Genomic DNA, 11,405 nt, shown 5'->3' with positions numbered 1-11,405 from the left:
ATGATATCTCATAAAAGGGGTGACAGATTCCCTGTAAAGGGTCAGGTACAACAAGTGATGACCCACATGAGTGCAAAGGATCCCATAAGAAACTATGGGTCAGTTCTTTCATAATTTTCCCTCTAGTGTTTCAGTGCCAGATCCAAGACCGGCCTGCCCTACATTATGTGTATTGTGCCACGTGTAGGCTGGGATGTTTCAGGCTAAGGGTTTATTCACACGTCAGTATTTGATCAGTATTTTCCATCACTGTTTGTATGTCAAAAGCAAGAGGGGAACTTACAGAGAAAAACTGTAAGTGAAAGTTCGACACCTGTTCTGTGTTTGGGAGACACTCCTGATTTTGGCATACAAATACTGATGAAATACTGATCAAAAATACTGGTGTGTGAAGAAATCCTCTGGAAATTATAAGAAGCTGAGATGTAGAAACCTGCAGATAAAGTATTTACACCTGAATGACACCATCTACAAAGTGATCTGAACTCATGCCAGCAAGTGTCTCCGACGTGATAGAACAATATATTGGAGCATTCGTAGAAATGAAGGCAGATAATTAAGACAATGGAAAACTTATTGCTATGCCGGCCTGGGCAGGATATTGTTTTCCGCTCTACATAGGAGCTGGTGGAGTAGTGAATTACCCAAATACTCCTGTTTCATATTTTAGCCATGTCGTGGGACTTCTAAATAACTAGATCACTTTTTAACTTCACATTGCCTCATCTATATGAAACAGGATCATTTGGGCTAAGGCCTTGGTCAGACGTACATTTTTTATGCACTCTGATTTTTCCATGGATTCCCATTATACTCTATGGGGCTGTTCACAAGTCATGATTTTTTCGTTGGTTGTGCGCCCACAAAATAATCACAGGGACATGTCCACTTTTATGATCTGAGAAATTGATCAAAATCACCCATACTAGTCTGTGGGTGCATGAAAAATCACAATCAACACATGGTTTGGATTTTTTTTTTTTTTGCATACAATATCAATGAGACGTCTGAATGAGGCTATGTGCACACACTGCGGTTTTTGCTGCGGATCTGCAGCAGTTCTGCAGACAGTGTACAGTAGCATGAAAGTCTGTGATTTACAATCTGCTGTGCACATGCTGCAGATTTTTAACTGCGGAAAAGCTGCGGTTTTGAATCCGCAGAAAGAAATGACATGTCGCTTCTTTTCTGTGGATTCTGCTGCGGTTTACCATCTCCACCATTGTCCAGGTGGCAAACCGCAGGTTATTTTACCTGCGGTTCCGCAGATACAAATCCGCAGACCAATCCGCAGCGTGTGCACATAGCCTAAGGGTCTTCATGATCTGGAAACTTACACGATGTTCTTGAAGGCTTATTGTTAACGTCACCATTTCAGTACATGACAATATAATAAACCTTAGATACCACATATGGCACAGACAAGAAAATGTAAAGAATGCCAGAAATGTGGCAATATATTTTTTTTTATAAATAATAACTAGGAGAGTTTGTTTTATACAAATTAAAAGGTAAAAAAAAAAATAAATGGTTGTCATATATATGTTGTGTATATTTTATTTTAGCATCAGAAAATCATGGCAATATTCCTATTTGTTGTTTTTATACAAAAGTTTTCAAAGGTATAAAGCTAACTTGAAGAGACCCTGGTTGTATAAACTGCCACTTTGTAAAAACTCAATGATCTCTGACAAGTCATGCAGCAATTATGGACATGATGGCTTTGGTGTTATTCCCCTTGAAATGATGGCCATACTGTTATGAAGCACAGTCTAAATGATTTTCCTTAAGGCAACTGGATAAAGTTAGATAAGTCCAAGTGAGCCCTCAGAAGATACATGGACTGATGGATCAAGGATGATCTGCTCTGGCTTCTCCCAGCTGCAACAAGTAAGTAACATACAACCACTGACATGTTCCAGCAATTGGTTACAGGTGAAGCAGGAGCAGAACATGGTGACACTGTCCAAGGGTCATACAGTCCTGGAACTTTATTAACTCTTATATTGACCTCTGTCTTTGAGAAGAAGGTAATGAGCTGTCTACAGGAGGTGATGCCTAAGGAGACATCATACATAAGCATATCTGACACAGTGTGGTATTCATATGTTTATTTCAGATTGTGATCTCGTTTTGTGGTCTCTGTTCATCACCAGTATAACATTCATCAATATGTGACACAGTGACTGACTGTATAATACAAAGCATAGTCCGCCATCCTAGTAGGCTTCACACTGTGATCTGTGAGAACAAGACACCAAAGACAGAAAACCAATGTCAGCTCAGCAGCTGTGGGAGGACTTCTGTGTAATGCCATGGATTGTGAGCCTCTCGTTATTATAGACATATGCAGGTACCCACATCTTCACAGTTGGCACATAATAATATAATACATTGGATGATTGCCTATCTACAGTCAGAACGTTAACTAGCACATAAACAGTCTTTGCCCCCCTCCCATTAGTGGTTATTGTGTTGGCTCTGACAGGAGAGCAGGCTTTGGTCTCGGCATAAGGCACTGTACCAAGAAGGTTGGGGTTGATTTGGTTTTGATACTGCTCCAATGTAATAATATCTTTGGAGTGGGGTTAGGGTTGTGGAGGCAATGGGGGATTGCACATGTAATAAAGCATAGATGCTCAGCTCCTGATTCTGGAAACCTGAGCTTATTGCTGTAAAGCTCCGCAGGAGAAGTTAACTCCTGCTCAACTGGAGGATTGCTGGTCTTACAACATACTAGGCACCAAGTGGTATAATGGTTAAGGCACAATGGTCTCCAAGAGACCTCATTACAATACAAAAATATTCATATACACTGTGCAGACAGCACAAATCAGTATTCCCGCATCACACACGCACCCAGAGCCTGGTTGCTTTGGTCCCCCAATAATGTGGGGGTGAGGAAGAGTTGGGAAATAATGACTGGGAAGGGAGGTGTCATTTCTAGGAAGAAAACACCCACACTTCACATCTATAGTGGGTGTGAGTGGGCCTATGTGGCAATTCACAGTACCCTAACCTGGCAGGCAACATCCCTCTCTGCTCTGCTTCAGGTGGCCATTATGGCTATGGTCTATCATGAAGTGCCACATCCCATGTCACAGGATCATTGTGCTCCCCATCACTTGGCAGACATGAGCTACTTGTCTCCTGGCTTCTAGTGACAGTAGACTGGGGATGGTTGGCTCAGGATCTGAAATGCATTGTTGTGGCTCAGTGAAGGCGTTGTGATTGCACAACATCCAGACTGTTGAGTCATGTTTGTTCTTCAGAAATGGGACACATGAAGACTAGAGTCATCTGTGGATGCTCTGCACTCATAGGAAGTCAGTGTCAGGGTCTTTTACCAACATATTTCATAGAGTAATTAGCATTGCAGATGAAGCACAACTTGTTCTAAACATCCCCAATCCATTGTCACTAATGCAAGTCAAGGGCAGCTAATATGCACATTGCTGTTAGTCTGCCTAGTGATCCTGGGAAAGCCTCTTCACATCTTTACAGGGCATTCAATATTGCATAGCTACTGTACATTTGGGAAATACTGATTTCTGCATCTGATTGTCCTTACAATACAAGAAAATACAATATTTTATATAAACGTCCACCATTCATAGGTCAATAAGCAGCAACTCTCACCACTACCTTGGGCAGAGGAAAGGTTGTCTACATGGCGGAGGGATTTTCTTTTCTGGTTCCTGTGGGATAGTGCACCAGAGCCTTTGCACAGGTCCCTCTGAAAGTGCTTCCCCAATATGACAACTCTGCCTGGTCCAGTGATTCATGGGATCAAGCTGCCACTTTAGTCTTTGGCAATCATTGTTTGGAAGCCCAGAATCTGCAGCCAAGCAATGGGCATTGCAGGGTGATCACTGGGGAAAAATATTGTCTGTATGGTCCATAGTGGTGCATGCTTTTGCTACTGAGTCACTTTTGATTTTTAGCCCCAGAAGTAAATGAGGTTGTTATGGAGAAGAGAACCTTTCAATGATCCTATCAGTGCCCAGGAGCTGACTTTGGGTTAAGACCTCAGCAGCCTTTTCTTGGGTTAGTCCAAACTGTTCTGCTGTGAATTTAGCCAAAGGGTATAGGCTCTCTATAGTTTTTGGATCATTGAGAAAGTGTGAGGTCTGGGACAGGATTTCAGCTGCTTTCTCTTGTTTTAGGCCTAGATGATCTGCAGTGAACTTGGCCATAGCATAGACACTGTCAGGAAAATCCAGCTTGGGCTTTCCATCTGGTCCAGTGGTGTGCATTTTCATGTGGCTAATGAGGTTTCTCTGCTGAGCAAACTTCCCCCCACATACTTGACATTCATAGGGTTTTTCCCCAGAATGGATCCTCATGTGCTCTGTCAGACGATATTGTCTGGTGAAACGCATCCCACAAGCATCACAGGCAAATGGTTTGAGCCCAAGGTGGCTTCTCATGTGACGGGTCATTGTTCCTCTTTGGGTGAACTTCTTTCCGCAAATACTACATGGGTAAGGACGAGTGAGCCAGTGAGTCTTCTCATGCTGACGTAAGGTGGCTGGGTCTTTGTAGGACTTTTCACAGGAGGAGCACCTATAGGGCCTGATTATGTCCCCCAAACTTTGACTGGTCTTTTCTAGAAAAGGCACTGGGGGCTCCATGATATCCTTGTGGTACAGTTCATCTTCATTGTGAGCTTCCACATGGGCATTGAGTTGCTCACTGCTAGGGAAACCTTTCCCACAGGGAATACAAACATACAGGTTGTCTCCATAGCTCTCTGGATCATACAGGTGGTTACAATGGTATCTCTCGAGGTTGGAAGAAGGAGAGGGATCCCCACTGCTGCCAGTCTCCTCGCTGGTACTTTTATCATCGTCTGGCTCATTACTCTCAATGCTGGGATATCTAGGCTGCTGAGATAAAGGGGAACTCTCCCCTTTCTCCTCTCTGTCCAAGTCTTTTTCTCGATCACTTTCATCCACATAATTTCCAATTGGCTCAGGCTTCATCCAGTCAAACATCATATCCCGACTCTCATTCCTAAGGTGACTGTTGGAAATGGTGTTTCTAAAGGGTTCAGGATGTGGGACTGTTGGGGTGCTGGCCAGCTTTGGATACCCATGGTTTTGATCTTTGTAAGAGTTGCTGTTGGTCAGAACACTGGCACTAATTGGAGGGCTGTCTGGTCTGCCTGGTATGGGAGGATCCCTGGTTTCAGGTCCATCTGAATGGAGCTGATTAGATGGTCGGCTTGGGCTTTTCTTAGAAAGGTCTAGTCCACACAAGGGAGAGCAATGCCTTTCTGGTGGGCACAGCCCATGCTGGTGTAACTGGTTCGCCTGAGATATAGAGGCATAAAGCTCTCCACAATGTGTGTTAATGGGGTTCACTGGTTCTCCAGGTGGTATATCTACTGATCTTGGAGTTGAATTAAAACATGATTGGATGACAGGGGTTGTGGCTCTCAGCCCCCTTCCAAGGCTCCCATAACCTGGGTAACCTGCTGTCCTTACATGGCAGTATTTTCCATTTCTCTTCAGCTTCTTCTTGCATAGAGATACCAAGTCAGCAATCTGAAGGTAGCTGGCAGCTGCCAGCACAGCCCCAAAGAGCTGCTCACTAGTTGGCTCACCATCTCCCAATCTTCCTGTGTAAATGAAGTCTAGGATAATTCTGAAGATGCTGGGGCTCACCATTTCGTGGTCGAGGTTGATCAAGTTATCGTGGACAACCAGTGATTTCAAGTAGACACTGCTAGCAGCTAAAATGTTCTTATGTGCCCTGAACAGGGCGTTCTGTACCACAATGATCACATCGCACAGGAAGCCTTTAGTCCTCTGGCTGTTGAGCTGCAGGAGAAGTTGTCTGGAATGACTTGGTACCTCCATGGCATCCAGCATCGTGTTCAGTTGTCCACCTTCAGAAACACAGACAAGGCATCATTAGTCACTCAGCTGTGCCCATTACCTGGTTACTAAGCATGAGACTCAGCTGTGGGCATTACTAAGCATGAGACAGATGGACAGGGAGGCCAGGGTTTAGTAAAGTGGGCAAAGTTCTCATTAGGTTTCTGCACTGATCCTAATGGTTAAACCATAGGAGCAAATACTAGAACATCAGGACTCAAACGCTAAGGGAGGTTGTGCTGAAACTTGTAGTCCCACAATTCTAGTGTAAAAATAGGTTATATAATATATGTAACCAGAGTGATTAATATATGTATTTCACAATGTATCCCCGAATATTTATCTCCAGTATTAATTTCCTGCACAATAAGGTAATAAAGAGTGATCTTGTGCCCAGGAAAGGCAAGGGCTCAAACTAACACCCTGCCCATATTTTACCCGCACCCCAGACACGATGTAACGGGCAACGTTAGCTGGCATTCCTTATAAATGGCTGAATCATGTGTGCAATGCTCCTGATACAGGACAGCACAACACTGCAAGCCATCCTGACACAACCACCACTGCCAAAGTGTAGCCCCCCGTCACACAGTGCGATATATGTGCGTGCATCTGTGTGCGTATCGCAGCCTTCATCTGTATCTGCGCTCTCCCCTCTGGAAATGACAGAGTTAAAAAAAAAACCAAAAACATCGCACCGCAGACAGGTATATCTGCAGCTGCGCCCCCCGACTTAGTGCGATCTTTTAACTCTTGTCAGATTGCTTTCGCTTGGAAGGAGCATTGCCTGTGTGTACCCGACATAATCCCGCTGAAGAGCAAGAGGCAATCAGGAGGAAATGAGGGTCGGACATAGGCATGAGTGGGGGCAGGAGTGGAGTACCTGGCTGAGAGGAGGCAGCATGCAGAATGACAGAGACTCTGCTGTCAGTGGTAGAAAGTAATCGCGGAGCTTCCCAACCTTTCCTCCTCATCATGGTGTCCTATGCCTTGTGCCACCTGATCTCCTATACATACTGCTTTTATCCCCTGCACATGTGGGGCTGGGGGTGGCTACAATCCCTCGTAGGCATTAATACAATGACATCATCAGCTCAGATGAGGAACCAGCAGCTTCACATCACTCCACCTTCCTGTAGTCTGACAGGTGATCCCCTCACAGAAATATCTCACTTATACCCATTTGTCCCCTCCCCACCTTATACATGAACATGTCTGTGTCCTAGCGCTATCTAATAAGAAATGCAATAAACTGTGCAAAAATGGGGACTTTTATGAGTCCATGTGGCAGCGACATTTCGGTCCTTTTACACAGGACCTTTATCAAGTCTATTTATCTACCTATCTTGCAGCTGCTCTCTAATCAGTGCTGCTTTATCTTTTTTTTTTTTTTAATTATCTATTTAGCTATCTATCTATCCATCCATCTATGATAGAAGATTCCCTTCGCTTCCCATTTTACATCAGCTTTGGCTGCAGTTTCTGACAATTTGCTACCAGAAAATAATAATTTGCCTCCAAATGTTGTCACCTGCACAGCTCCTTTCACATTATAATTAGGTGCTAAGAAGTTTTAGTTTAGGTCTAATCCCAATTCTTTTGTTATTATTACACATAGGGAGGGATTCCCAACTTTGGGAGTAGATGTTGGGTGTGATCCCCTGCCGTGCACAGGTGGATTTATGGCTGGGATCACTATTAGTAATAATCTGCTCTGATTTATTGATCTGGTAAGGAAGAGCAAAGCAGGAAAAGTGAGAATGCAGGGAAACAATACACGATTAATAATCTCTATTGGAGGCAGAATCACCTTCTGGGCTCAGACATCACAAAATTGTACATTATACGCATCATCCTGAATATACACAACATGGACGGTGAGAAGAAAAGATCAAGTGGAGGTGAAGTTTTCATGACCCTATTAACAACCATGATCTAACCCCGGGATTACAGTTTATAATTTTTATTTTATTAGGTAGAATTTTCTAAAACAATATTTTAATTACTTTAATATATAAAAAAAATACTTTTACATATAGATGAAAATTCCAATAACCATAATCTAATTTTCTAGCTATTAACATAAATAAAATTATTAGTTCACATATCGAGATAAGTTTTAATGGTCTAATTACACACAGGATTAAACCTGTCCTCCCTTTATTCCACCCTATAGTATTTAAAGATGTAAATATTTAACAAAACATAAATATTAATTTAGTATTTTCGTGTTTTTTTTTCTTCCTTTTCTAATTATTTTATTTTTTTGCAACAGAAGTCTCATCAGTTTTGCACCAGAGCTGACTTTCACCAGCGATGACTTTGTTGCTATTTTTATTGTTCCATTAATTGTTTAAACAATTAGTTTATTTGTAAACACAAATCTGTGTCTTTTTTTGTTGTTTTCCGTTTGTCTGACTGGTACAAAGATCTATATATGTAGGTTTAGTTTATTTTTATTACTTGTTTTACATAAGAATGCTTTTTTTTTTATTTGTCCTAGAGCCACAAATTGATGTGCTCAAAATAAATTAATTATTAATATTGTTGTTATTAGTAGTAGTAACAATAACTAATGATTACTTAAACTAGATGAACATTTGTTCTTTTTTTTTCAACCGTATAATGTAATTAATATAATAAGAATAAATTAACATTTGTATCACTCGTAAGTCCATCGTTTTTCTCTATTTTCTTGTTTCTGCCCAGATTTTTGTATTTCCAATAACCGATATTTCCACAACAATTATAACAGAATTTTCCTACCAGATTTCCGTGTAATTCCACTTACACGCAGCACAATAGCATGGATCTAATAACAGTAGTGAGTTGGGTGACGTGGGAATAATCCTCATCATTAGTGGTATTACTACTACTATTATTATATGCTGCCGCCTTTATAGAGAGGTCGCCGGCATTAACTCCTTCCACGCCGTGGCCGGGTTGCCCCTTACCGAATGGCACTGCTGCAATGGGCACAGAGGGGTGATCGGTTGGCGGCACCATCGGATTCTGTGCCAGTCTGTGCCCTGCATGGGTGGCAGTCACAGACACCCGGCCAATGGTGATCGTCACGTTCCCTGTAGTCGGCTCAGGTTCTGCGATGATAGTGATGCTGTCGTGACATGAGTCGTGGTCTCCTGCCAGGTGTGGGCACCAATTAATGATCTGATGTGACTGGCAGCGATTTGCATTCATTCACCCAGACTGGAGTTATTGTGACTTTTCTGGAGGCTTTGATGCCACCCTGTGCCACCAGAGCCCGCAGCATCTGCCTCCTGTGTCCCCCCAGATGTGCGCCCCTCACCCCATTACCTGGCCGCCCAGTGGAGTCCACACAGCTGATCTCTGAGTGAGTGACCATCCCCGGCTGTGGCAGTGCCCTCCGCCCGCCGGCCGGAGAATGGAGCCTGTGTGCGGAGCTGTTAGCGCCCCATGTGATGTGTAGCTATATTAAACTACAAGGTAAAATCCAGGGCAGGAACTGCGAGTGACCCCGACGTGAACTTCACACACAGCGAAACTGCTTCTTAAAGAGACAGCGCTCTGTTTCCTACTGGTGTCATAGGATGGAGGAGTCCCCCAGGACCAGAACCAACACATTATTAACCCACTCCGCGATATACTGGGAGATCCCCCTTCTCTACCGCCAAATACGCCCGGGCGATCACTACAGATCCCAGAGATCCATCATCCACATCTGCCCGACTTCACTCCAGAGCAGGACACATGGAGCCGCATCCATCCTGACGTGAAGACGGTTCAGTCTCAGAGCTCAGCTCTCTATAACGCGGCATCCTGTGTACGATCTACGTACGATCGGTCAGTCACAATCTCGTCCATACAATCTGGGTGCTTGGCTCAGCTCTTTCATACCTGCAGTCTCATGCACTAGTTCTGTAGGATGCGCTGTAGCCAACCCTCATTCATTCATTCAGTGTCATCCATCCGATCTCAGGAGCCCTCCATCAGAGGTGATGCCGGGAGAGGGGTCTGGAGCGATCAGGTCTTCCTCTGCCAGTGACATGCACCCCTGACTTGCTGGAGGACTGATTGGACATAAGAACAGTATTAGATATAATAACGAACAATGATCTCTACATATAAGGTCCAATAATGACCGTGAGGGGTGTACAGCGCTGAGCACTCGCCCCCGTGCCGGGTCAGTGCCCCCAGGTGGGCAGCAGCTCGGGCAGATGTCACAACTTGGAGACAGGATCCCCCCAGGATGGCACAAGGCGACCCCGGACTGTGGGCACCAGAGGCTCCTGACACACTATCCAGGGCTTAGAGGGGCCGAGCTGTGATGACATGGCATTAGGTGGTCCAGGCTGGCATACAGGGGAGAGCATACCTTGGGGGTCCTCTCTGAAACCCATTCCCCGCTGGAGATGTTCCCAGGAAGGTGTTGTCCTGGCCAGTAGTGCCCGGCTCCTCTCCTCCCGGCTCTCTGGTCCTGCTGCTCCTTCCTCTGCTCTCACACTGCCACCTTGTGCTCAGCAGCCGGGCTCTGCCCTATTATCACACTGCGCACAGACTCTGCCCTGTGAGGGGCCGGGGAGGACCCTGTGCGAGGTGTGCGGCGCCTCCTCTGCTCACACTGCCCGGTGTGTGCCCGGCAGACGGCGGCTCGGTGCTCAGCCCGGCCAGTGCAGTGCTCGGGTCAGTGCAGCGCTCAGCCCGGCCAGTGCAGTGCTCAGCGGGGGTCAGTGCAGCGCTCAGCCCGGCCAGTGTAGCGCTCAGCCCGGCCAGTGCAGTGCTCAGCCCGGCCAGTGCAGTCCTCAGCGGGGGTCAGTGCAGCGCTCAGCCCGGCCAGTGCAGCGCTCAGCGGGGGTCAGTGCAGCGCTCAGCCCGGCCAGTGCAGTGCTCAGCGGGGGTCAGTGCAGCGCTCAGCCCGGCCAGTGCAGTGTTCAGCGGGGGTCAGTGCAGCGCTCAGCCCGGCCAGTGCAGTGCTCAGCGGGGGTCAGTGCAGCGCTCAGCCCGGCCAGTGTAGCGCTCAGCCCGGCCAGTGTAGCGCTCAGCCCGGCCAGTGCAGTCCTCAGCGGGGGTCAGTGCGCGATCCTCCCGGCCAGTGTAACGCTCAGCCCGGCCAGTGTAGCGCTTGGCCCGGCCAGTGTAGCGCTCGGCCCGGCCAGTGCAGCGCTCAGCCCGGCCAGTGCAGTGCTCAGCGGGGGTCAGTGCAGCGCTCGGCCCGGCCAGTGTAGGGCTCAGCCCGGCCAGTGTAGCGCTCAGCCCGGCCAGTGCAGCGCTCGGCCCGGCCAGTGTAGCGCTCAGCCCGGCCAGTGCAGCGCTCGGCCCGGCCAGTGTAGCGCTCAGCCCGGCCAGTGTAGCGCTCGGCCCGGCCAGTGCAGCGCTCAGCCCGGCCAGTGTAGCGCTCAGCCCGGCCAGTGTAGCGCTCGGCCCGGCCAGTGCAGTGCTCAGCGGGGGTCAGTGCGCGATCCTCCCGGCCAGTGTAGCGCTCAGCCCGGCCAGTGTAGCGCTCGGCCCGGCCAGTGCAGCGCTCAGCCCGGCCAGTGCAGTGCT

General features: G+C 46.7%; 1 protein-coding gene across 4 annotated transcripts; it reads right to left on the bottom strand.

Annotated features, from left to right (window-relative positions):
- Positions 1-1,343: 1,343 nt before the first annotated feature.
- Positions 1,344-10,357, bottom strand: HIC1 (HIC ZBTB transcriptional repressor 1). Of its 4 annotated transcripts, none has more exons than XM_073565698.1 (2): positions 10,237-10,357; positions 1,344-5,893 (listed from the first exon to the last, which is right to left on the bottom strand). In XM_073565698.1, exons 1-2 carry the CDS (start codon positions 10,259-10,261, stop codon positions 3,966-3,968), a joined length of 1,953 nt encoding a protein of 650 aa, XP_073421799.1. In that variant the 5' UTR covers positions 10,262-10,357; the 3' UTR covers positions 1,344-3,965. The 4 variants fall into 4 exon arrangements, with proteins under 4 accessions (XP_073421799.1, XP_073421798.1, XP_073421797.1 ...); XM_073565697.1 differs by lacking the exon at positions 10,237-10,357 and adding an exon at positions 9,198-9,341; XM_073565696.1 differs by lacking the exon at positions 10,237-10,357 and adding an exon at positions 6,766-6,899.
- Between the last annotated feature and the right edge of the window lie 1,048 nt (positions 10,358-11,405).

This window comes from Dendrobates tinctorius, unplaced genomic scaffold, assembly GCF_039654945.1.
Source record: "Dendrobates tinctorius isolate UK_male_01 unplaced genomic scaffold, ASM3965494v1 ptg000016l, whole genome shotgun sequence".
NCBI lineage: Eukaryota > Metazoa > Chordata > Amphibia > Anura > Dendrobatidae > Dendrobates > Dendrobates tinctorius.
Note: the sequence above shows the minus strand (reverse complement) of the source record. Positions and strands in the feature narration are given on the sequence as shown.

Bases quoted from the DNA above. Each gene is read 5' to 3' on its own strand.
- HIC1 (XM_073565696.1), bottom strand. From the start codon at position 6,859: ATGATGAGGAGGAAAGGTTGGGAAGCTCCGCGATTACTTTCTACCACT. The intron at 5,894-6,765 runs GTACTCCACTCC...GTGTTTCTGAAG, and splicing joins TGCTGCCTCCTCTCAGCCAG to GTGGACAACTGAACACGATG.